Here is a 27,027-nt window from a genome sequence, read left to right as displayed (position 1 = left end):
TATATACACACACATACATACACATAAGCTATTATGATCTGCGTGGCCCTTGTTACATTCATCCTCCTCAAACATTTATTAGTGTGTGGTAATATATATATATATATATATAAGCTATTATGATCTGCGTGGCCCTTGTTACATTCATCCTCCTCAAACATTTATTAGTGTGTGGTAATATATATATATATATATATAAGCTATTATGATCTGCGTGGCCCTTGTTACATTCATCCTCCTCAAACATTTATTAGTGTGTGGTAATATACTCAAGGATAATGAGGCGCGTATAAAAATCCACTTAAGTCTCCACATGAGCAAATGCACTGAAGCTCATCGCAAGCCGCTTCGTTCAATATGGATAAGAGGCATAAAATGCTCCGGGAGCGCAAATATTTACTGAAGCTGTGACGGTGATGGTGCTACAGATTAACATCAGAGATGCAGAAAACATAAATAAATCATGGTTTATTTTCTCTCCTCCTGCACGCATGGGCTTCTCGCAAAATATTCATCCTCTGCACTTGTTTTCATTTTAATCCAGTGCCTACATATGACCTCATCTATAAATAAGTCATTCCTGTCATGTTCTAAAAGGTTTATGTGCCCTTTTTTTTTAGCATCTCATGTTTGTAATTCTTTAGAGGTTATGCGCTCACCTTACCTATTTTTTATCTCTTCACACATTTTCTAAATACACCTGTAAACACACTAAACCCGGTCATAAATATTTATGACAGGTTCACTCCGCCAGGCAGAGGCAGAAAATGGGACGACATTCAGCCGACGGGGGAAGTCTCCGAAAAACAAATCAAGGTCAGAGCTGTGTTTAAGCTGCAGCATCGACTCCTGAGGGGAAACTTCAGCTTCAACGTCTTAATGAAGAAAAGAAAACACAATTTACAACTTCTTGAGCAGATTTTGTATCTCTAGTTGCATCACCTCTGTATACATTTAGAATAAAACGAGTCAAAAACACATGCTTGGCTTAGCTTTCTAAAAACAAAAGAGTTTTATTTCTAACATTAGCCTGGTATTCTTTGTGGGATTTATTTCTTCTGCGAAAGCCTTCAAAGTTTAAGCTAAGAAAAGCCTCAGAGATACAAACGTTTCCCTGCAGAAAAGTCTTGTTTGCTTTTGTTGCTTTTTAACTAGAATGAGGTCAAAATGAGAGTTCTAGGAGAAACGAAATGGAAGCAACTTCAGTCTGGAGAGAGAAAATAAAGTAAAACACTTTCTGTAAAGACCAAACAAGCAGAAAAAACACTCAGTATTCAAAATGATTCGACTGAAAGAACAAAAAGCTTGGTGTGTTGAATTATTGTAAAAGGAGGCAGGAGACCAGGGGCGGAGCTAAACTTTATTTTGTGCAAGGGGTGGTGCCCTGTTGCTAATGCTAATTTTACAAATCGCTATAATTCTGTCATTTCTAAACATAAAACAGCTGAAAATCTATACAGTACAGTAGAATCAGAGAACAGCCCTCTGGCTCCACCCTGGCAGGAGACACGACCTGCTCCTGCAGCAGACGTCTCCAGGTCAGGCCATAAATATGTCAGCATGTTTCTAAATTCAATCTGTGACACGGTGCATTTAAGTGAAGTTTCACTTTTTGATATAGAAGACAACATCAGAAAATAAATAAATTCACTGAAAAAAGAGGAACGAGTAGAAGAAAATGCTGCATCAGCTCAAAAGAACAGCTAAAAATGTCTTCTTGTTTCCTACAGGGAGCATAAGGGTCATTCTGGAGAGGAAGTGAAACTGTCGCCTGTTAAAACACGACAAAAGAAAAGAGTGCGTGTATCTGAAGTGAASAGAGGCCATTTTTCTTTGTGTGTTTCCCAGAGGCTGAGAAGCCGCTATGATGACGAGGTGCACTTTATAATGAACTCCCTACAGCTCTATTATGGAGCATTAGGTTTTCTTGGAATCATTTGTACTTTAACTGTGTCTGGATGTTTGTATTCGCCCTCCACACAACAACAACATGATGCTCATTTACGATCCATTTTCACTTCAGGCTATAAACTCTGAACATGTAACCGGTGAGCTGAGATGTGAAGAGTCGAAGTAAAAACTTACGAAGCTCGCCCACTTTCAGGATCTCACAGAGCATCTTGGTCAGCTCGATGCTGCTGCGGCCGAACGGACACTCGTGTTTGTCTTCTCTGCTGCTGTTCTCCAGGACGATCTAGGAGCGCACACGATGAAATCAGAAACACGACTTCTATCAAAGCTTTTTTCCTGCTGTTTATTTGTTGCTTTGTCCAGGTGTGACACTGCACTTTTATAAAAACTATATTGTTTTTGCTCAAACGTGCACACAGAGTGTCTCGTCTTATCTGAACCCTTCATGAAACGATACAAACTCCTCATGCCGCAGGGACGGTGAATAAATAAAATAAAATAAATAACTTGGAAATAAAGGTTTCCAAAGCTAGTTTAAAGTTAAGTTTGATATATTTTTGTCTTATCAAGGAGATAAATATCAGGCTTATTTTTACATAAAAAATAAAACAGAATATAATGTTTTTTTTTCTGCCTTGGCTGTCCAGATTTTTATGATCCAATTTAACTGAAAGAGCAAGAAAAATCTGCAAAYGAGCCAGAAAAAAAATTAAAAGAGTGACTAAGCTGGAGGGACAAAGGTTTGGTGGGAAGTGGCGATAATAAGCAGAGACACAGCGCCGTAGGAATAACCCTGAAGTGTGTGTGTGTGCGCGCGTGTGTGTTTGTGGTGCGCTCACCCTGATGTAAGCGTCTTGGTGGTGTCTGGCAAAGTAGAGCATGTTATCCAGAGCCAACATGCCTGGAGGGATCTGGGTGAAATCCACAGCTGGATTGACATGGTTCTGAGAAAAACAAGCAGAGTGAGATGAAACACACACCTCGACAGACAGACAGACAGACAGACAGACACAAAACCAAGATCTAATTCTGACCTTTATTCAAGGTCTGTTAAGTCTAAGATGCTTGTTCCGATAGATGAAATGCTCAAAATATTAAAAAAATTAATAGAAAGTTAAAAAAGGTTGCAAGGCATGGATTAGTATGACGCCATGTTATTAAATCTGGATTTTGCGGCCAGGTGCAATCAAAGATGCTTCTTCTAAGTGGTTGAAGCTGTCTCTCTCTCTCTCAGCGAGAAGGTTGCAGGTTCACCTCCCAGCCTGGGGGCTTTCTGGAGTTTGCATGTTCTCAGGAGCTTCTTCATTTTAACAGGTTCAAATAATGAGCTGCAGATTAAAGCCYRTCTTTTCTCCAATWGAGTGGCAGCAGATCTTTAGTAACACAGAAGGCCACTGGGCTCACAGTGAGAGTGCATCACACAAGACATGTCATCGCATTAATTACAAAGAGCAAAATATTAATTGTTGACAGTTTTTCTGACGATTAATTGCACACGATGTGATTTTACTCAAGCTGACCGAACACTAACATCAAAAAACAAAAAGATGATATCAGAAGTGATGGGACTGTAGACCTTTAGCCTGTGAGCTATCAAACACAGAAAGGCTCTCAGATTGGGTTTAATCCACACACAGTGGTGAAGAGGCAGCACAACTGGCCTAATMTTTCCAGAACACACAGCAGAGACTGTGTGGATGGAGTAACTCGAGGCTAAATYCAAGTCCTGCTGGGCTAAAGCCAACGATAGTCACAAAACTACAGCAGCAATTTATTAAATATTTAAGGCAAGGCAAATTAAAAAAACATAGTTTGGAGACATTTATTAAGCAAATGTTTCCAAAGTTTTGTTGCACCAACTTTTTGGTGTAACTCAGCACAACTTACAATAAAACCAAGCTTTTTGTAGTCGCGGGTGTACATGGACTTCCGTTTCTCGATGCTGCCGCTGTTGTTCGGCTCGCACTCCACGTCAAAGGCGATTCTCCGCAGCTCAAAGATGATGTCCCTCTGAGCCTGCACACAGAAAGGAATAATAAAGCCCAGATGCCTCTTCTTCTATTCCTTTTTATTTCAAAAAGATATAATTTAAGAATCCTTCAGCCTCTTCTGAGCTGCATGTAATCAGACAGCGCCTGAGGAAAAGTGGCAAACAGCCAACGTGAAGCACTATTTCTGTTACTTGGCCAAATCTGCAAGAATTTACTGCCTAATAATCTGAACCGTATGATTCATTTTGTGAGTAGGATCCAGCTGAAGTCTTCGAAAATACTACTGCTGATCAGAAACCAATAAAAATATCTTATTTACAAAAACATAAAGTTACAAATACAACAATAAATAAATGTAACTGCACCTCACCTGACTATAATTCGATTACATCAAAAGCACCAACCTGGTCCTGAGGATCCATCTTGGTCATCATGCGGTCCTCCAGCAGGTTGAAGGTGAGTACCTGCAGGACGTACAGCTGATGGGCCATCTCATCGTTGATGGGCGTGTTGCTCCGGATCACGTTCTGCAGGACGACAAAGACACATGAGACGAAGAAAAGACGGGGTTTAAAGCAAAACGAAGGCAAATATGTTKAAAGTTTGAAAAAGATGAATGAAAAAAGTTTATCTGGGAATAAATGACAAAGCACGAACACGTGGGAGAAAAGGGAGCAGGTGCGAGTTGGCGAGGATAGTAGATGATAATCATCAAAGATGTATCCTTTTCTATACTAATGCTTGCAGCAGAGGCTGAAACCTAAAGGCAAACAAATACAGAAAAGCAGAGTTTCGAACGAGACGAGTGTGGCTATACTTACAGTAAGAATGATGGAGCGCAGCTGCTTCTGGGCCAGAATGTGGGCCATCTCCTGCAGAAAGAGGGGTCATAAAGAGGAGGAATAAAAACAGAAACAGAAAGACAAAAGGATAAAAGTGAGAATGTACAAAAGAAAAAAAAAGTCCCTAGGGTTTCTGTAGTAATGTGGAAAAAATAAAAGCGGGTGGAAAAAAAAAACGGCCATGGCATACTGCGAAGTATGCAACGACAGGCTGTAGAAATAAAAAAAAACAAAAGTAAGCCATCCCAGAAAKAAACTTAAAAAGGGAAACTAGATGCACTAACTGATGCCTTCTAAGGTGCAAACTAAAAAGTGTGCTAATCAAGGGTGCACTTACTGTCAGGGGACAATTAAGGATGTCCACAATGTGCTCGTCAAACTACCGTGTCGTGTGCAGTGAGGAGACAAGGTCAGAGACAGAGACAGAGAGTGAGTGGATGTGATAAAAAAAAAATAAAATAAATAAAAAAAGAAACGATGTGGAGGAGGCTGAAAAATCATTTCTGTGAGTGTTGCAGTTTGTGGTGGGTGTCGGGGAGGGAGGGCGGGTGGCAGAGTCAGCAGAACAAAGACAGGCCAGGGGATCATAATAGCTTTTTTGATCACACACGTCCTGAAATATGCTAAAAAAAGGTGATAAAAATGCTTCTAAGATCAAAATCCACACCTGATGGGTTTCTGTAAACAACATGCTTTAACCTGAGCGACAGAAACTCGTTAAACACCGGCACTGCAACGTGAAAATGTGCCGTGAAGCTCGATTCTGCTTTAGCATGTCTTCAACTCTGTGTTCTGCAGGAASAGGACAGCTGTGGGCTTGCATTATTCATTATTAATGTTAAAACGCATCACTGGACCCTGCGGTGCTGACGCAGGGATCATGTGATTAGCTACAAGGCGATGCTTGACATATGAGAGAGTCAGAGATGAGAACATCAGCAGAGACTGATGGTGAGAAAAATGCATGTCACTGCTGGATTTCAATGAAAATGATTCCAACATACATCCTTACACACATGAGGGTCCCTTAAAATGCAGCCTCACCTGTCTTTTCTCCTCAGGAGCTTTAAGGAACAGAGCGTTGATGACAGCGATGGTGTAAGTCTGGATGTCCTGATYGGTCCTACGATGAATAAAACAAACAGTTTTCACTTTCTGAAACAACTCAGCATACATTATTTAATCTTCACACGTTCAGATTCGTCCGCTCACCCCTGAAGATGTGGGATGAGCTGCCCAATGGTGATCTCTTGGGCCACCTTGTGGTAAAGATCCTGACTGTTGAGGACCATGGACTCTAGGATGGCCAGGGAGCGCTGCAGCACCGCCGTGTCCATGGCAGACTTGTTCACAAAGCTGGCGATCTTTAAAGAAAAAGTAAATACGATGTGTAAAATAAATAGCTTAAATGCTCAGAAAATGCATAGGTCAATTAAGTACAGACACGTTTAAGGAACTAAAATAGCCAAATWGATAAAAATCATTTGATAAAGTTCTTAAATTGGGGGTATTATGTATTTTCCAGGTACTAGTTCAGTTCTATACTGCAATCAAGCAACTATCCTACCTCCAGTTATGAAAATGCTGTATATATCTAAAATAAATCAATCTAAACACCTTGAAATTGGCATCTGTCTCTGTAAGAACCTYCTACCATTTCAGACMCTCCCACTTCAGCACGTCTTCACAACAATGCTTCAGGGGGAGGGGGTGCTCCGTGGGGCGGGGACTCGGCTCGGGATTGAGATCCAGGGARGAGCTTTGTACAAACGGGCGGTGCTTTGTAGCAGCTCCACAYGGCTAACTCGGGAGATTCAAGGATTTCTCAAACATGCATGACTGAGTCGAAGCAACACTCTGGGTGTGTTTTTGATGAGGGAATGACATTATAACAGAATGTAAAGCTCAACAAAGTAGAGATCTGACCAGATCACATAGTTTGCAGGAATCCACCRTGCTTCACTGTGGCCTGCACAGTGAAGTTCTGAGCTGATGGCACTGCTGGACTTCTACTTTCCAACATGGCAAAGTTTCCATTTGTGGCATCTATGGTCCTCAATATTATTCATTTCCTTGTGCTTCAAAAGGCCTTCAGATCCCAGTCTGCTCTGAAATTTCTCTTTTCTCTCATGTAGTTTAATGTCTTTTTTTCTGAGATCAACTGTGACATAATGATTGACATGTGAAACAAAACATCACAACCTCCCCTTCGCTCACCCTCATCCAGTTTTAAGCCTCCTACACAGCTGTATCGGTTCCAGTTAATTTTAAACTACATATGAATAAGATGAGCCAAAGTACCTGTTTGACATTTTATCTAAGAGTGGTCACACCAAATACTGCTTTGATTTTTGTAAGGTCAGAAAGTAATACTAGACGAAAAGAACTGTGATTCAATAAGTAAAATAAAGTGTATTCCAGTGATTAACAGTCAAATAACAGCATTAAGTGCATGCTCCTAAATTCTGGGTCAGCTTAAAGKCACAGTGTGTAGGATTTGTTGTTTTCAGCGACATCTAGTGGTTGAGTGGTTGAATCATCCTCCCTGGTCCTCCCCCCACCCCCACCCCCGCTTCCAAACACAAAGGAGTTGCTACGGTGTCTCTCAGGTGTCAAAAACCTTTGATAATTCCAACCGCGATGTCTACCAGCAGCTTCAGGGCTAGTGATGTTTCAAGTGGTAAGATTATGAGCTTTAATAAGTAAAATTATCCCAGCTACAATGACAGACAACAAATATTACATTTATAGTATTACAACTAAAACCGTTTTTGACRCCGCCACCGCAGTTTGTCCTTCATGAGCCTTCGTAGACAAGATGGCGGTGCAAGATGGTGGCTGCCTGTACTGGCGACCCGCGACCATGGAGATATAAACAGCTTTTTATAAGATAAAAGTAATAAAACAAGGTCTTTTTCTGCAATGATTAGACATGTTTTTTTTATTATTGTCATTAGTGATTATCTCAATTTCGGCTAAAAGATTTGACAAAATCCTACACACTGTGCCTTTAATGTGACTTTTTTTCAGGCTAACCTTCTTGATGAAAGCCACAGAGAAAGTGTCCCAGGAGATGATCCCATGATCCATCAGCTCAACAAAGGCCGTCAGAGTGAAGGAGAGCAGGTCACCGAAGCTAGAGGACAACAAACACACAAACTCAAACCACAGGAAACTTCTTCTCCACCAAATGGCTCGGGGCGACGTAAAGCTGCAAAGCCCAGATGGCTCGAAATGCAACAGTCAGCAGAAGGAAAAGAAAAAGTGGCAAAGGGGAAAAGACAAGATGAATAGAAGCACAAAGCTGCAACCCGGATTGCTGCAGAAACACAAAATAAAAACAAAGCAGATGAGAGGAGGAACAGGAGGTCTGAGGTGTAGAGAAAGGATGAAGGTCAGCAAACAGCAGGGGCCGTCAGGAGGCCAGCAGAAGCCGGGTGATGTTCAGTCAGGAGCAGAGAGCTACAGAACCAGGTGAAGTCATGCAGTTACACAGATATCTGAAGAAATAACTCACTCAGAGCCACAGAGGAAACAGTAAACAGATACTTCTCATGAATCTATCCAAGATTTAACATTTTCAATGTAAGAATAAAAGCTGAGGTTAATTATGTTATCAGACAAAATGTTTCATAAAGTGGATTTGAAAGTAGAGGGGACTGTGGAGGTGTTGCTATTTATAAAATGATGGTTTTACTACGATTCTGCAATGCTGACCTCTACTGGTCATAAGAGACACTGCAGGGTAGTTATTCAGAGATGTGTTTTTCTTCTGGTTGGTCTGTCAGTTCTGTTTTATGTTTATATTTTAATGCTGGCTGTATTTGAAGCACTTCCCCTCCTTCACCAGGAAGGTGATAAATGAGAAATATTTCTGCCTGGTGTCATTAGGAAAAACACAAAGACTGATAGAGGGCTGCATCAAGTCAGTCAGATGTGAATGTCAGGATGTCGAGTGTTTTCACTCACATTAAACCTTACAAGTTTTATGGCTGAAACAAAGAAAAACAAGCGTTTAAAATAACATTGACCTTAAAATGTAAGTTTATCTGCATGGTTTAGAATCAGCTCACCAAAGAAACCTAAATTACAAGAAAACCCCTCAGTTGTCTTCACAAATGTTCTTACCTAAGCAGTAAATGTCATGCRTCAGTATTTGGCTGATGATTAGTGAACAGTCACAAAGATTAATAACCGCCTGGAGAACGAGGAGGCTTTTACAGACAATACTGCGCATTTAGACCAAMTACACAAAGCAACATTAAATCACAGAATACAGGAAGAAGACGAGAAACGAGATCAGGCAAATAAACGGAAAAAGCCTTGAAGGAAGGATGATGATCCTGTGGTGATGAAAGTTATTAGCCAACAGGTTAAAAAGAAGCTCAGACATCTCCCTCACCATTTTATAAAGAACACCAAGATTTAACTAAAGGTCACAACTGACATTTAACAGATCTAAATTTTAGCTTTTAGCTCCTTCAAATAGATTTTTTTAGYGTGTTAATTTTTAGAAATAAATCTTGGTCTTCCTTATGTCTTTCAAAAAAAATCTGTTAACCAAGACCACATGCAAGAAGAAAAATAAAACGCAACACTGATTTCAAAACGGAAGCCTGCAAAAAGGTTGTGATAAGGTTCCCAGGAGGAACGGCGAGAGTCTTCATCATGCAAACTCGACCGGCAGGGGTTAAAAAGAGCCAAAGACGTTACCCGGTCGAGTGAGGAGGAGCGGGAGAAGGGAGGACTTACCACGGCTTCATAATTTTCTGAAGTTTCTGATAGCGCCTGCAAAGATTAGAGAAACTTTAACGTCAAACAGGGGAAGCACACTGAAAATAAAAGTTTTAGCCAGCAGAGAGCAGAATCTGAACTGTCATCAGCCCTGAAAGAGATCCCACTCCTCTACATTAAATAGAAGTGAGCATGTTCAATAAAAACCCAAAACATTCCTGCTGAAATACTGAAAACATCAGTTATATGTGCTCCAGTAGAGATGAGACAGAAAGCAAGAGACATAATCAGGTCTTAGTTTGTTCAAAAGGAAAGTAATTTAGCAGAAAGACATAAAAAAGTTTACAGTGTTTTGTGGATCATGGACTTCTGTAAAAAAAAAAAACAGCAACAGGAAAAAAAAAAATCTGTTTTCAGAAAAACAACTGAAAACCTCAAGGAGTTGAAGAGCTTCAATCAATGTCAAACCTGAATCAATCAGACCCAGTTTTTTAAAGAGTAACTTACCCCAAAATTAACTTTTTTTAGCTGATAAACTGTCTAGAATGTGTCTAAAATGTTATATAGTACTGTTTCTGTGCTAATTTTGATGTTTTTGTGTGTATTTGTTCAAATCTGTAATATTTGGTCTAAAAACGTCTTTTTGCTGCGCACATGGGTGGAGCAGTGGTACTGCAGGCTAATTTGCATATTGGTTAACGGCTCTGCATGGTGATGTGGTTCTCCACAGTTTCGTCACAGCGGCTGTCCTCTCATATAAAAGCCTCTCTCTAAGACACGCCCCTGCAGCAGTCAGAGGGTGGAGCTGTTAGCAAGCTTAGCATGATCGTCTGTTGACTTTCATTCAGCCTCGGGTGGGGAGAGGAGCTGGCTGCTCTCTCTCTCTCTCTCCCCCTCTGTCTCTGTCTCTCCACACACACACACACACACACACACACACACACACACACACACACACACACACACACACACACACACACTATCTATGTTTATCTAACATGTCAGAGCCTATAGGATGATGTAAAAACAATAAATAACATCAAACAGCCATCTTCCAACCTGTTCTGCCTCTAGAAATAAGTTACTTTTCCCCCTCTCCTTTCCTCCTGCTTCACAGCCAGCGCTTACATGTCCGCAGCTGCTGCTGCAAACTCTTCTATCTTCAGGAAAAGTGTGTAAATGAGCTGCATAATTTCCACCTGTTCGTATCCAGCTGCTCGTGCACGCGAGAGGAGATTAGCATAATTACCACCCCAAAAACACCATATAAGGCTRTRTTTCCTGCCTCAGATATCAGGAAGTGTCCATTCATGAAAATGACAGCGAAAACTAAAAAGAAAAACTTTACGAGTTCAGCGATTGAAGTCTGTCTGTCAGAGATCCAGAAAAGAAAATCTGTCATTTTTAGCAGGTCAGCTGTGGAATAAAAAGAGCTGCTAAAAGTATAAACAACTGTTAAATCATTTTCATTTATTCAGAAGACACCGTCGCGCACTGTACACAATGCACCGGGGGACAACACATGGAAGTTGCACCATTTTTTTGTTACTCAGCAACAAGACRTACGACTTAAAGTACAAACCAGCCTTAATGGTGGTTTGAGTGGTCTGTCGGTGGGTGCGTCCATCCCACCTACACTCCAGGAAGTGACCTGTTCCACGGGTCATCATTAGGTCCAGCAATCACCAAATGGTGCACAACGTGTTGGATTAACAGATAAAACTAAACTGACCCCAGGTGTGAATGATGTTTGTCTCTTTGATGGACAATGACTGCTGGAGACAGGCACCAGCTTCCCACAAATCAGAGAAGCAGGTTAAAAAAATGGATAGATCTATTTTCACTGGTTATCAGTATTCAATTATAGCTGACATCTTAGGTTAGAACTAAAAACATTTTGTCAAGTTTAACGGTTTAGCCAATGACATTTAAAAATATAAATATTATGGAAATGCTGTTCCATGTCTTATCAGTAGATGGCGGTATCTGCTTTCCCCTGGTTGGACTCTGGCGGACAGCAGCAAACCTCTAATTCATTTCCACATAAATGCAGCACATCCTCTTTGGCAGAAGAGTTAGATCAAAGAGCAGCTCAGCCCTCGGGAGTCTCAAGCACCGGGTCTCTTGCATATTTACAGTTCACCAGCGTGGCTGGCAGGAGCACTAATGAGTGTGTTTGTGATTCCTTTCTACCCGTCTGAGTTTAATCAGCTTCTTTTATTGAGTTAAAAACGCAGCAGAACTRCTCATTCTCCTTCGCACACGCAGAGCTCTCGAACAGATCTGATGGTCATTTACATAAAAATGTATGAAACTAAAGAGCCGAGAGCGGAGTGGAGTTGAGCTCACTGCAGTAAAATTAAACAGGGTCAAATGTTTGATCATTTGAACACTTTTTTTTTTAAAGATAAAGAGGTTTTTATGGWTTCCTGTTTATAAGATGTGAGTGTAAGGTGCTGGAGGCTAACAATCAGGAACAAAACCATCAAGGTGTTACKACCGGAAACAAAACAATACATTTCTGACCGGAGTTTGAACCTGAACAGGACAAACTGAAGCTCCACATCATAGACCCAGAATAAAATTATGGCTCCATTTAGGATTTAAGCCCAGAGAACAGTTTGCTTTGTGGCGATTGGCAGCGTGCTGTTTCCAAACATGTTGGAGTTTTCACTGTGCTGTAGTAAAGGGCACATTTTGGTTTTGTGCTTTTAACCCACGAGTGTGGCACAGACTTATTATGCAAACAAGTCTTGAAGATGAGAAAGCACAAAATGAGCACGTCTCGCTCGCTCGCTTTGGAGCTGCCAGCTTGGTTGGTGTGTGTGTGAACATTTGCATTTCAACAATTCTCTTTTTAGTTTAGACTTTTTACACTAACAGTGTGCTACTGAAACACACACACACACTCGCTCATTTCAAGGAACACTAGGCGTTTAACTTACACCAGTCAGTCTTTTTCCATCCCTGAATAAAATCCTCAGAATGTTCTGTGGATTGAGCCTGCACAACCAGAAACTTTAAAACACGCAGGCCGTTTTAATTACGTGTGTTTTATCAAAGATATTTTCCAGGGTTAGTATTTTTGAGCAACATGGAGCAAGTTTGTAAAACACTTTTTTTCTTCAATTAGGTACAAAGTAAAAGCAAATGTATTTTTTTTTGAAAGTTGAAAATATTTCTATTGATAAAGTACTATTAAGTTCATGTCTTTAAAAATGAAAGTTTAATGACTTGTTGTATTGGGTAAGACTAAGAACACATGAAGACTTAGCTGATTTCAGGGCTGYCATTAGAACAGGGATGGGCARCCGGYGGCTTGTGGGCCACATCCAGCCTGAGGTGACTTCTGTCTGGCCTGCCAATGCAGCTTTGAGTGTTTTTTTCCGTGCTTGAAATGTTTTTTAGGGAGGTAGATTATCTGTTAACAGAATTTCAATGCAAACCTATGTGTTTAGTCTGCTTAGAGACAATGTCTGCTATGAAGGGTTTTAATATAAGTCACTACGACATGTTGCACAAAGCTAAATATGCAAAGTTTACTGAAGTCTCAAGTACGTATATAAACAGCGAGTTTTTACCAGAACCATGCAGGAGTCTGAACTCGAGGTGTCTTATGCTGTTAAACTTCTGCTCGTTAAAGTTACTTTATTTTTGCTTCAAATGTCCAACTGTTGTACATGCATTAGAGCATGAAATATGTTAAGTTACTGCACTCTATGTTGGTTTAATAAACATATATATATGAAAACCTTTTTAAAATGGCAGTTTTATTACATCTGAGTAAGTGTACGGCGCTATGTGGCCCTCTGGWAGTGTCAATAAAAAACTGTGGCCCCTTCTCTGATTCCAGTTGCCCGCCCCTGCATTAGAGGTTTTATAGATGAAGACTTTATGCTCCTGACAAAACAAAAAACAAAAAACAAAAACAAAACAAAACAAAAAAAAATAAGGAAGGATATAAATCTTTAGTGAATGTGAGCTATGTAAAGGGTGAGGAGGAAAATGCTCCTCTGTCTGGTGGTTAGTCAGCTGTGGCCTGGGTGGGTGTGTTGGGTTTGAATGCTTTGAACTCGTCAGGAAGAACAGCGCAACTCCAAGAACCCCTTTCATCCTCTCTGAGGTTCAGGTCAGTGTTTGAGTTYCACCTAAACACCCAGCTGCTTGTGAATAAATCTGTTACCGGCACCAGAAATCACCGCTTCGTCGGGGATGGGAGAAAATGCTGAAAATACCGCAGCCACAAACTGAGGCCGTTMAATTACAGGGTTCCATTTAAATTTGAACACTTGGAACGATATTCTTGTTTAGATTTATTTTCAAAATTCAACATTTGGATGGATCGCTTGGACTGAGTCATCGTCTAAGATAAAMATGTCTCATTTATCACGCTGAGGAMGACGWAAAAGGAAGAAAATCACTGCATCAGCTGAGAGARCGAGGCGGACAGGCAGCAGACTTACTCTGTCCCACTCTCCACCATCTGAGTGAGCAGCGAGATGCCGTCCAGGTTGATGAACTCCTGCGCGAAGGTGATGTCCCGAGACGCGTTGGCCAAGTCTTTCAACGCCTCCAGCTTGGCATCCATGCTGGACGACTGGATCCGTTCGTGAAGCTGCACGGCCGTCTGGTACTGCCGGGGTGAAGAGCGACAGAGTTAACCGATAAAGTTCCAACAAAAGAAGCATTAAAAAAAAAGATCTAAATGCGTTTTCCCGTGTCCCACAACATCGAAAACCTACAGGAGAGGTGGTTAGGCGCAGGATGGAGCCGTTCTTGATGTCGTTGCGGTTCTGTGGAGGATTTCAAACATGTGAAAAGAGATTAGCGAGCGCTCTAGGATCATTTTTCTCCTGCCGGTTAAAACAAAAAAACAAACAAACAAAAAAACGATAACCAAACCTTTTCTGTGATGTAGAAATTTGTGGCGTCAGCAATCTGCAGAGCAAAGTTTTCATGGTTTCCCAAGGACCACCTGAAAGGAATCAAATGCATTAAAAAACACTCGTTACTAATAGCTACTAAAAGCTGCACATCTTCAATAAAGATTTAAGCTTARAGGCAAAGAAAGGGGGTGTTTCTTTTTTTTTTTTTTCAAGCGGCCTTTGAAAAGCACTTCTAAATGCAAACGGCATGCATTTGTGCAGACTTACCCCTCACACACTTCTTTAATGATGGCTGAGAGAGGCTTTTTCTGTGAATAAAAGTCAAAACTACATTTAGTCCAGAGTCCAGCTATGAAATCCTAAAACACTCAGCTAAGAGTGGGCTGCAATCTTTTCTTTTAACTGCAGAACTGGAAGAATAAAAAACTATTTTTTTACCCTTCTYCTGGTGCAGCAGTTTGCTAGTTATAATTGAAACAGCTTCTTTTCATCATTACTGCATTGTAAATATAAAATGTAAAATTAAATGATCACATTTAGCATTCAAATGCTAATAGATCACATGCACCAACATTAAAAGAGATAGTTCAGATCTTAGTAGAGGACTGTGGAAAAGTTATGCAGAGTAAATATCTTACATGCTGTAGTTAGATTTGTAAACAACCTCATTTTAGAAACAAAAAGGTAAATTTTGACCAATAAGGCCAGAGCTTCAATTTGTAAAATAATGATTTGTCACGACCTTTCCAAACTTAATAGCTGCTGTTCAAAAATATGTGAAATTCGTGATTAAACATTAAAATCCTGCATCAATATAATAAAAGGTTATTTTACCTTCAGCTGGAACTTAAAAGCACAGCACGCTAACTCCCGATCTTAATCAATGAAATATTCGTATTGAGTACTTTGTTCTGTACAGAGTTGAATGTGCTTCACAAAAGTTTGATTTACTTGGACTTAGCATGCGTTGTTTAAGTGTTCCCTTGATTTTTTTTGAGCAGTGTATATTAGCTGCACCTTGTTTTTCTTCACTTGTAACTATTTTCTTAATGTGCAATGACCWATAATCAACCAGAACTTATAACCAAGAATAGACTTTTGTCTGAGTAACTGGTTTGTTTTTTTATGTCCACACACAATGTACACTAAATAAACGCAGAGGAGTTGAATAAGAATTTATATTCAAATCAAAACATATTTGAATGACATTCTTGTATGACTGCATCTCTGGAGAGCCGGCGGCAGGGAGGAGGGGCTGCGGTGATGAAGATTTACAGAGTAGAGGTGGCAGAATGGTGGGCATGTTTGACAAGGAAAGAAAAAGGAGGGAGGTGGCAGAATGAAAGGGGTAGGCTGCTGTGTGAACAAAAGAGAGGCAMGAAAAACAACAAAAAGTGTGGGAAACAAGTAAAGCTCATGGGAGGAATAAAACTGAAGTTAGGGAAGGAGGGAGTAAAAAATGAAGAGGATCTTTACACTTGAAAATGGTTTTAAATTCAACCAGAACTGTTTTCAGCTCTGCAGCAGAACACTTTAAATGGACTTGATTAGGGGAGACCTGTGGTCTTCATTTGTTTTTAATTACCTTTTTGTTGTTAAAATGACATCGAGTCTCTTTAACTTCTTGTTGATAAAACTGAAGTACTGTTCAAGCAGTCTGTTCTGATTAYTTTAACTGGAATGAGGTCATATTTGGAGCAAGCCAYAATTGAATTAAGCTACCTGGAGTACTTGATGTTTATGATGTATGGCCTYGGCTCAAGCAGAGACCTGCGAGCTGATAAAAACCAGGCACGGGTTTGAGGTTAAAGTGGAAATTGGAGTAATGAGCTGTGTTATTTCAGAGTTTGCAACATGCAGCACCAACATGTTTCCCCCAACCCCGGTGCCTCTGTGCTTCTGCCTCAACTCACCACATTTAGATATTATTTACAGGTTTCTGCAGAACTTGATGACAACCTCTTGAAATAATTCATTCCTATCAAATCAGGTGTGTGGACAGAGGGAAACGTCTGAAACACGCCGGCTGGTGAACTCCAGAAACAATGATTGGAAAACACGAGAGTAGGAGGGGTGTAATGTGGGAGTGATTAACCATACTACACTGTGCAGCTTATAAACCAGAATATAATCAGAATATCTTCTTTCCAGTTCCTGTCAAAACAACTAATTAAAATGTAGTTATTTAGGAAAAGATCAGGAACTGGAATATTTTATTTTGAAAACAATCAAATCAAATCTTCACACAAATATCCGAGTATCACTGCTTGTTTTGTTTTTAGTAAAATGTTCTGAACAGTTCTTACTTCCTCAAAAAGTAAACTTTTTTTGTTTCTCTATTGGACCTTTGACTCAAAATGGCAGAAAACCAACTTTTACTTTTGTCTGCACTCGTAATGACTCCCACTCAGCACTGATTCGGATTTAAAAACAGCCAACTTSAACAACAATTAGGCTCATTTTAAATAAATGAGTAATTCAGCTAGACTACTATCCTTGTTTCACAAAACAAGGAGAACTTACGTCTGRCTTTACAACAGATTAGGATTTGCTCTTACAGCTTGATGGCACTGGGCTTTTCCCTCACTTGACCCATTATCTCAGACAAAAACAACAGTTCAGCCTGCAGTAAGTTGGGCAGCTTTACAGATCAGGGGTCAGATTTTTAAAGGACTGCGTGAAAYCATACTAAAAGTGAACRTACGGCCAAAAGGSGAAAATGGCGTAYGCCAAAAAWAATTCAGATTTATAAAACCGTACGTACGCTTGTTTCTGCGCATCTTTCCTTTATAAATCACAGCTGCACCTCAGAGTTTGCGCACAAGGTCCCACCTCAGGTTCTACCCTCTCCACGCCTCAACCATACATAGTCAATGCAAAGTACCTCATGAATGTTTTTAAATCAGTCAGTTGATCAATGTCAAAAAAAGTGATTGGTCGGCTCCGACGCGCTCCGTTGTGCGTCTGGAGGATGACAGGTGCTGACAACTGCTCACGTGAACAGAATGTCTGTAATTGACACAGATTTTCCCTCATTTTGCAGGTTTACAAACATTTAATCTAACAATTTTCTTCAAAACCTCTGCTTCAATTTTATTTTCTCTCAGAGCCTGCAGGACGATAAAAACAATAAATAAATTAAATAAGTCAGATAAAGTTAGAAATAAGTTCACCACTCTTCTCCTTCGTCCTCCCCCTCCTGCCTGCTCTGTTATCTGCGGCTGACCGTCTCCTCACCCCCCACCCCCAACCCATCCCGCGTACACGTGAGAAATATGGACTTTAAAAAGTGAATCTTTTATAACACATCCACATTGGCGAGGGTGCGCGCACCTAAAGCATAACAGATGGACAGATAACAGCTTTTTGCTGTCGTACTGTTGAAATATCTCATCGGGGTGGGGTCTGTGGGTCAGGGTCGTCTGAGGAGGAAGGAGACAGATGAAGATGTGTGAACTTTTAAGATTTAAGTTTTTTATTTCAAAGGTCCTTATGGCGCAGCATCATAAATAATACTGTTAAGAAAGCTRAAGTCAATCTAAAATCTAAGTTTGATTATGAAGGTAAATCAAATCTCTGACAGTGATCATTACACAGTGTGACTATTTCCTCACTTCACCATCTGTGTCGCAGTTTCCCATCTCCAAAATGAGCGTACGCATGGGTCAAAGCTGGCGTGAGGCACCGCACATTTTCACGTCAAGTTTGGATTTTATAAATCACAACCTTTGCGTGAAAAGTGGCGTACGCAAGTTTCTGGGCTCATTTTGTGCRTACGCAAGCTTTATAAATCTGACCCCTGTACATTATAAAAAGGCTGCAAATTTTTACATAAACATTTTATAAATCTTTGTTTTTGTCTCCAGTTTCACGTCACGACACATTAAATACATTAAGATCATTTTAATTCCTTTAAAAGCTTTGTTCTCTTGGAAATCTGCTCCTTTATATTTTCTGTTTTAATTTCTTAAGTTACTTATAGTTTGTAGCTTATATTCTATTACCTTTACTTTTTAGCTAGCCTTGTACTATTTTTGCAACTCTTCTGTTTCTTTTAGCTGTTAGCTAGTGTTATGCTAACTTGTCGCCGTTTAGCTTCTTTTAGCTAGTGTTCTTTTTCTTTTTGCATTAAGCTAGTGTTTTATTGCTTTTAGGTAGTCGTCAGTTTCTTTAGCTTAACAGCTGAGTTTTAGCTTCTTCAGCAAAGTCATTCTGAACTCACCATTCATACTGAAACGTTGAAGAAAATGCTTTTTTTTTCAAGTTTTACATTTATTTTTTACTTTTATTTTATCTAAGGATTGCTGTAACCAAATAATTTCCCTCTGGGGGGTAATACAGTATATTTAACTTGATTTTAATCAAACTGAACTGCATAGCAAATACAGAAGCAGAACCAAAACACAAACAGAACAAGCACAGACATGTTAAGTATGAACAGTAACAAGAATGCATGTTGCCGCGCAAACACACCTACATGAAAAACACATTTACATTCACCCACACCCCCGCTCAGACATGAACAACAAGAGAAACAATCTTTCTCTGGGTCTCAAGACAAGTCAAGCAGCAGAAGCCCACTCCTCCTCGTATGACTCAGACAGCCGTATGCTACTGCAGGGCCTATTGTACAGAGAGGAGGGGGCTGGTGGTTGGGTGGGGAGGGGGGACAAGAGAAGAAGAGGCACAGCGCAAGTTTTATGCTCAGAACACAATGAAGGGAGGAGGAGTGAACATGAATGAGGGAGGAGGGGAAAACAGAAAGGTGGACAAAGGGACAGTGACAGATAAGAGATGGAAACAGAGCGGAGGAGGACGACATGAGGACAGGTGGCTTCAAAAAAAAGTCAAGAAGCAAAACTGAGGGTCTGTTTACACATGATGGATAAACAAGAATAAACACCTTCATATGAATATTGCTGTGCTCTTTGAATCTGCTGCAGTCTCCGTGCCTGGCAGGGTTGCCAGATAGGAAAGAACCTGCAATCCCCATGGTATTTATCGTATATCTGGCAACACAAACTATGTTTACATGGACATAAGTTATCCAATCGGAATAAAAAAAAAACAMTTTAAACATTCTGATTCAGCGTGAATTAATTTGTTATCTAATGACAGAGATGGTTTGTGCCATTAATAATCCAAACTGTATGTAAACACTTCCTGATTTCAACCTGACCTATTTCCACCTGGCTAGAACCTAATATGTTGGGGAAGCACAACTGGTCTGTTAGCGATACAACATTTCTATTAGAAACTTTTAAAGAGCTCAAAATTATCAAACGCCTCAGTGGTCAAAAGTGTAGAAACACGTAGTGAAGTAACGTCTCTGCCATTACTAAAACCTGGCATGGGTCCATTCTGACACAGAACATTTGTTTATGTTCATCACGGAATTAGAACTTCTGTGTTTTTTTTTAAAGGAAACGTTTATAACTCTGCACATCTCTATCCTATATAAAATCCTGGTGCATGTAAACAGTTGTCATGATGGCATTAATTCACTTTGTACCCATGTAAACGATACATTCGGATTATTTAACCCAGGAGTGGACAATCATGGTCCTCGAGGGCCGCAGCCCTGCATGTTTTACTTTTTTCTCTGCTCAAACACACCTGATTTGAATGAATGGGTGATTATCAGGCTTTTGCAGTATGGAGGACTGAAACTGACATAATTAAAAATAAAAGTGGAAATATATAAATTGACTAATAAATAAATAAACTTAAATTGCACCAATATAAGCAAAAAAGGAGAATTTTATTTATATTATATATAATTATAGATTATATATAATTATATATTAAAAAACAGTAAAATGTAAATTATGTGCAAAAATATATTATTAGTAGGAACTAAGTTGGAAAATAAATATGAAGGTCTATTAAATTATAAAACGTGAGGTAAAGCTCTCTTTTTTAAATTTAATTGGCGCATTTTTAATTGAATTTATTTATTGGCCCATTTACATACTTCTGTTTTTTTTCTAGTTGTCAGTGTCAGTCCTCCATACTGCAGAACTTTATAATTCAATGCCTGAATCAGGTGTGCTGGAGCAGGGAAAAACATAAAACCTGTAGGGCTGCGGCCCTCGAGGGCCAGGATTGCCCACCCCTGATTTAACCTGAATACATTTCAATCTGATGAAAGTTTTCTACTGATGCTTCCTCTCTGGATGGGGGGTTTCCAAAAACCTCCACTCAGTCTTGGATTCAAAAAGCTTCGAGTTTCAAAGGAAACAATAGCGGTCGTTTGCACAAACAGCTGAACCGCAGCAGAAATGCTACGAATTCACCCAAAAACATGTCGGGTAAACTGGGCCTGATTAAACTCAGGGCAGATCATAATTTGGAATTGATAAGGTGGATAAAGGGTCGTGACACAGAAAAGTCCCTAAAATGTGCGACGGAGAGCGACCCAAAACACATGTTCTCTGTTGCTCAATGCTCCATTCATGGAGTTATCCAATGAGAAGGGCAATTTGTAGCTCCAGTTGCCTCAGTGACTCATAGCTTGTACTGTAATTAGCCCAGCTGTGAGTCAGACACACACAGAGGCTTGTTTTTTTAATGCCGGTGGGGACCGCAGATTGACTTCCTTTCATTTTTTGATAACTTCATAGCCTAACCCTGACCATTTACCCTAGAATTAACCTCACAGGTCCTGACATTAAAACTAGCCTAAACTCAGTTCACACCTTCGTCCTAACCCTAACCCCCACACCCAAAATTAGCTTGTGTACCTGTGGGGATGGGGCATCGGTCCCCACAAGGCTGCCTTTCTCTGGAAAATGGTTCCCACAATGTAGCAAAAACCTCCCCCCCCCCCCCCCCCACACACACACACACACAGAGAAAAGGCCATTTGACACAGTGTATGTGCAATCAGACAGCAAACATGTCCTCCATACATGAGGCAGTCATTATTTGAGCTAATTATTTTATTAGTCTGTTATTCTGTATTTCTGGAGATGCTGACCATTACACCACCACACAGGATGGTTGGGAGTCATGTGTGTGTGTGTGTGTGTGGGGGATCATATCATCAGTTGTCATAAGTTCATGAATAAGTAACCCTAACCATAATTAGCTGCTTTTTGCATATCAGCAAACTTATTTTCACCAAATCCCACTAAGAAATAAATGATAAAAATAAAAAATCTATTTAATTGTTGAATAAATAAATATTAAACTCCATCTCCATAAGAGACAAGTGAAAAATCTAGTCATTAAAATTACACATTCAACAATTATTAGCAAACATGTTTGTTCTTCAGAAAAAAGACAACACCTCTTGTTGGTTTTATTTAGTCACACGTGACACCGCAGATTCTCGACTTCACCAGTCTACATATCAACACGTCCTTGGCTGCGATTTTTCCACGTGCTCTCAGTGTGCTCAGCCATGTACGAGTGGGTGGACGAGAGGGATATGCAAGTGAATGGGTTAATTAAACTCATACAGTAAATCACACAGAGCAGCAGAAAGACTAGAAAGGTGCTACATAAATGAAGTTTAATTACAAGCACTCATTCGCCGAGCACTGCTAAACTATGTTAGAAAATTAATCAGAGAAAACTTAGAATTAAACCTGGACCTACTYGATGATAATATCAAAGCGGTACATTATGTTATTTGTTGTTTTTGAYGATTGAGGAAAGGTGGAAAGCTTTCTACCGGATCCAACATGGACCTGTTATCAGAACCCAAACCTGTGCACARGTCTGTTTGACAACTCAATGATCTACATGTCAGGAAACACTTTAAAATCTGACGTCTTCATCTTGTTTAATCAAAAGCCTCACTCATCAGTCGGCTGAGGCTGTGTTTGTGTAGCTCTGTTACTTGTTAAACATCTTTAATTAAGGGCACTTCCTTTAGGCTAATTAGATTAATTGTTGGGAACAACGCAGAAGCTGCATCATACCCTGATCACATCCGCCCAGCGCCACTGAGCGTCTTCATTATCTCCATGACATCACATTAATCTGCGCTAATGAGTTCAGACAAAACATACATCTGAAAGACGGTAAAGTTGGGTTAGAGCTTCATCTAGGTTGATTTAAAAGATAGTGATGTTGGGTTTAGGCAAGTACCTGGTCTATCTCCATGAGCTTGGGGAACGCCCCAGGCCACTCAATGGCCACCTTAACGATGTCTGCCGGCGGCGGCATGGCTGCCGGGGAGGTGTTCGGTGCGAGTCTCGCTGCCTCACACCTCTGTCACCACTAAAGGAGGGGGTACATCCAAACCTGCAGAACAACAGCCAACAGAGTGAAAAAAAAAGAGGCATTAGTCAAGATTTGGTACACTTTTAAGAAGTAAAAAAATAATTGTATATGACTAAAGCACAGAAGAGATACATCAGACATACAGTAGGTGCAAACAAATAAAATGTAGGAGCTAGGGTTGGGCATTATTGGCAAAAAAATTAATCACGATTAACTGTGGTATTTAGCCRATAACGATTAATTTGACGATTAATCCCCTGGAGTCCCTGGACCACTGCATGCCCTAGTCAAATGACCAATTTAGTAGGAAAGATTTGCTCTTTGTAAAAATCTGTTCCAAACTGTGTCAAAATCAGGCTTTACAGCAATATTTAAATTGTGTTGATAGATAATTAAATTACAGAACTTTTTCTTTTTAACGTTTGTCATATTTGAAGCAGAGAAGAGCACCGAGCGGACTGATGGTGGCATTAATCATATTAATCGTCAAGTGCCAAAAAGTAAATCGATTAATGTTTTTCTGACGATTAATTGCACACGATAYGATTATGCCCAACCCTAGTAGGAGCACATATTTATTACTGGTTAAGTCAACTCATTCGGAAACACAAGGTGCGATACAACTAATACATTTGTTGAAATTAAATTAAATGGTTGAAGGTTTACAGAACGAAGGAAAAAATTTGAAATAGTTCCTTCAAACTGACCAGATAAACATGTGATCAAAACCAAAAATATCTGAGGTTGTGTTGCCAAGCTTCACAGCACAAGGGTTTTTCCTTCTTAGGAAAAAAAAATAGTTCAAAGCCAACAGCAAGTCACTGAAAAAAAAAMCACTTACAGAGCTCAACTTCCAGCAGAACAAAAACAGGCAACAAAAACTTTAATGTTAGACTTTTTTAATTCAGATGTTTCTATTGCAGTTATGGACACTTGAATATTCGGACCTCTCGGTGTGGTGCATTTCAAAAAAGTAATCCAACTCTACCTTTTAACACACCTTTTCACTCAAGCATTCAACTGAATATATTCTACACCTCACAACTTGAGTTCATAAGCCCTGACTAACAAATGTGTTATTCCGGTCTAATATCCATCCTCTACACCTATAAGGGTGAAAGACTAATTTAATTTCTTTTTGTTTTTGTTTCAAATATTGAAACCRATCTTATATCCAACTGCATTGGTTATCTTCCTTTTCTGAATCAAACATGACTTAATTAACTAGAGATTGATGCCGTTAATTTGGTTAACTCTGAATGTTTTAACTGTACAGWAATTGTGATATATTTGCTTTTTCAATCTGATAATGGATGTWCAGCACCTTGTGAAATCATTTTCTGTGAAAGGCGCTATATAAATAAACTTTTACTTACTTTACTTTTATTGCTAATTTGCAAAAAATGTCTAAGTTGGATGAGTGAACTAGAAAGCCACAATATTTTGTAACAAATCCAACACTTTATTGGAGATTTAACTCAGTTTGTACCTACCAGGGGAAATAAGCCAATAAAATGAAAAATGGGGGAACTTTTTGGCTTTGAGATTTTACAGAAAGAGTTTGAAAGCTTCCTGGTTGACAGCAACAGTGTTCCAGTAGTTTAAAAAGCAGAAAAACTCAAAAAGCTTGACCCCTGTTAAATAAGGTGTCAAAAAGTTGTGGAAATATCCCTTTAATATTTACATTTGATCACCAACTACATCCATTTGAAATGTCTGAAAGATCCGAAAACAAGTTGCTAAATGTCACAAAAAGGCACCAAACCAGGATGGTTTTACAACCATCACATTCAGTTAAGTCAGTTGTACCTTAAGATGTTTTAAGAACTGCTTTTTAATGCATTTTCAGAAAATCTTAATTTTTGACAAAAACCATTCATTCATACACATTAAGATATTACTGTTATATATTGCTACAATAATTATTTTAAAGAGAAAAATGAAAAATAAAAAAACGGTGCTACACCATGATCTTGCCTTTTTGGAGACAGCACTGAAAAAAAAGCTAATCATTTTATTAATCTGTTAAAGAGGTTTGGAAAAAAAAATCACTAATTCACAAACATTACCGTGTGCCTCCCAACGTGCTTTCAAACAACAAGCATATATTGTTGAATCACTGGGCAGAGTGATTCAACATCAGTCAGGCTGTTACCACATTCAGTACAGAGCTAAAGCTAATCGCTTTCTGAAAAGTGAAACTATAGCAGTAGTGTCAAAGTGGGATAAAAGCAGCTTTTTGATTGCTTTGTGGTGAAGGAGAGGAGAGAGGAAAAGTTTGATCTAAAGCTGGGCAAAAAGATGGCTCAGGAAATATATACGCCAAAGATGATCAAACATAAAAAAGTAAGTTTGTTTATTCAGTCATTGAATGCACCACAACTGAGTAGCAATCAAAAACCTGATATTTTATCCTAAGAATGCACCACTAACCAGCAGCTAATTGAAGATGGCACATTTTTTAAGATTAAAAACAAAATGAAAACTCTTCATATTCTGTGTTGCTTTCATGGTAATTACAGTTCTTAGAAGAAGAAAATCTGTAATCGACTAAATTCAAAATTGTCAAGTTAAAGCTTTACAAAAATCAAAACCAGTCTAGAAAACTCAGCATTGTTGCATCGAAACACAATGAAATAAGTCACATCGGTAGGAAAAATTCCTAGTCTTTTATTGGTACCAACACAAATGCACTGTGCAGAGAGATCTCAGCAGTACAGCCACTCTGAAGCAGAATAAAAGAAGCTAGGCAAATCAGGTTCTGGTTTATTGAAACTTGCACACATTTATTGAGCAGGAAAGTGAAAGYACCACAGATTTAAAAAATAATACATTCTGAGCAAAGACGGTATCAATTATTTACCTTTTTTAGCCTGTCTAGAAAGCTTGGATCATGCTGAAGAAGTTTGCTTACATATTTTATTTCAATCAATAATGCATATAAACTGCCTTGAACTAACTCCTGGAAAAGCACTCGGATACCGTAAATGTTAACTTATACATCATGAGTGCATGAGTACATACAGAACAAGTGTCTAAATGTGTGTATTAAAACATACACACACAAGTTTGAAGTCTGTTCCACTGTAAAACATATACAGAGTACTTTGTAAATAAACTTCTGACTTAAAGACGGTATATGTAATAAAAGTGGTCTGGCGTTGCGGGTGTGTGAGTCATCCCATAATAATCTACGTAGCCTTAATTCAAGGGTCTGTTGCTATAGCAGCTGCTGCATCAATGGCTGGAGATGTAGATGGGTTTTCTTTGAAAAATGAGTGGCGTACTCGAGTCACATCTGTCACAACTCGACAAAAATGACTCATTCAAGCCTTCTGCTTTGAATTTCATCAGTATAATGTGAATGAGAGYGCCCATTGAAAAGCTGATTGGTTTCATAATGCATGTTAAATACTTCCTGAGACCGAGGGACGCTCGGCGCATGTGGAGGAGCGCTGGGTTGCATTTCCTCATTTCCTTTCCTCTTTTAAAAAGTTCGAACAGAAAGCATATGGGTTCCTGACAGGCGACGTGGTGGTGAGTGTGCAGATCTCACACAGACAGGCAGTGCTCTCATCAGATGGAGAAGCCGCTACGGGAAACCTGGAAGCRCTGGCAGCCTTCAAACAGCCTGCCAAGATGTTCGACTAAGCTTCAAGCAACGGGGTTCCAGAGACTCCTCGTTGCTTGGTTCACCACTTCGGTCCACGGTGAAACGGATAGACCGCTAAGAATTTCTTGACAGATATTTACAGCATCGTGAAGATAAATCCGAGGATGGAACCGTGATTTGTGGTTTTGGAAACGTCCCCACAACTAATGGATAGACTATTCAGGAAAAAGACATTCCTTTTCCTCCCCAACTGAAAACTTCTCGTAAATGAATATATCCAGTGAGGACAAATACATTCTCTTGGTTTTAACACATGCAAGAATAAAAATACTTTAGTAGAAGTTGTATTTAAAGTAATATTTATTTGATTTAGCTGTTACGCTGTAATTTCTTTCCGTCTAGTTAATCAAGTAAGACTTTAAGGCCTCCAATTACCCCTCTAATTACACGCTATTGCAAAAATACTTTTTAAAAAAGTGTGAATGAGTTATTACTGAAACTTTTGACATTTATGATGTACTAAACAGTTTGCATTTACTTCAGCTGCACAAAAAGTCTAAAATAAAACCTGGGCGTGCTCAACACCTCCAGTAAGTTTGCAACATCAGACAGCTACAGATAAAGTACTGTACTGAAACGTTGCAGTGGTGAGAAGCTTTTGCTTGTTTATTTTAATTCTCAACAACAAAAGGTGCAAACAAAAGAACTAAATGCAGCATCCAGGAGCGCTAAGTCGTATATTTGTGATTAGGGGTGTCCCGATCCGATATTGATATCGGTCCGAGATCAGCCAAAAAACGAGTATCGGATTTTATCGG

The 27,027-nt window shown here is 39.5% G+C and overlaps 1 protein-coding gene across 4 annotated transcripts in view; it reads right to left on the bottom strand.

The window, feature by feature from the left end:
* Positions 1–27,027, bottom strand: part of elmo1 (engulfment and cell motility 1 (ced-12 homolog, C. elegans)) — a gene marked incomplete at its 3' end in the record, with an annotated part of 71,606 nt that overhangs the window by 10,004 nt on the left and 34,575 nt on the right. The window contains 15 exon segments of one of the 4 annotated variants that reach the window (XM_014005671.1): positions 2,086–2,194; positions 2,751–2,855; positions 3,799–3,927; positions 4,307–4,429; positions 4,724–4,774; positions 5,082–5,123; positions 5,789–5,867; positions 5,957–6,108; positions 7,781–7,880; positions 9,497–9,532; positions 13,942–14,111; positions 14,221–14,271; positions 14,381–14,453; positions 14,632–14,672; positions 22,462–22,617. In XM_014005671.1, the coding sequence (XP_013861125.1) occupies positions 2,086–2,194; positions 2,751–2,855; positions 3,799–3,927; positions 4,307–4,429; positions 4,724–4,774; positions 5,082–5,123; positions 5,789–5,867; positions 5,957–6,108; positions 7,781–7,880; positions 9,497–9,532; positions 13,942–14,111; positions 14,221–14,271; positions 14,381–14,453; positions 14,632–14,672; positions 22,462–22,539 (1,339 nt within the window). 4 annotated transcript variants of the gene reach the window in all.

This window comes from Austrofundulus limnaeus, unplaced genomic scaffold (genome assembly GCF_001266775.1).
Source record: "Austrofundulus limnaeus strain Quisiro unplaced genomic scaffold, Austrofundulus_limnaeus-1.0 Scaffold32, whole genome shotgun sequence".
Lineage (NCBI taxonomy): Eukaryota > Metazoa > Chordata > Actinopteri > Cyprinodontiformes > Rivulidae > Austrofundulus > Austrofundulus limnaeus.
This window is presented reverse-complemented; position numbering and strand designations above follow the sequence as displayed.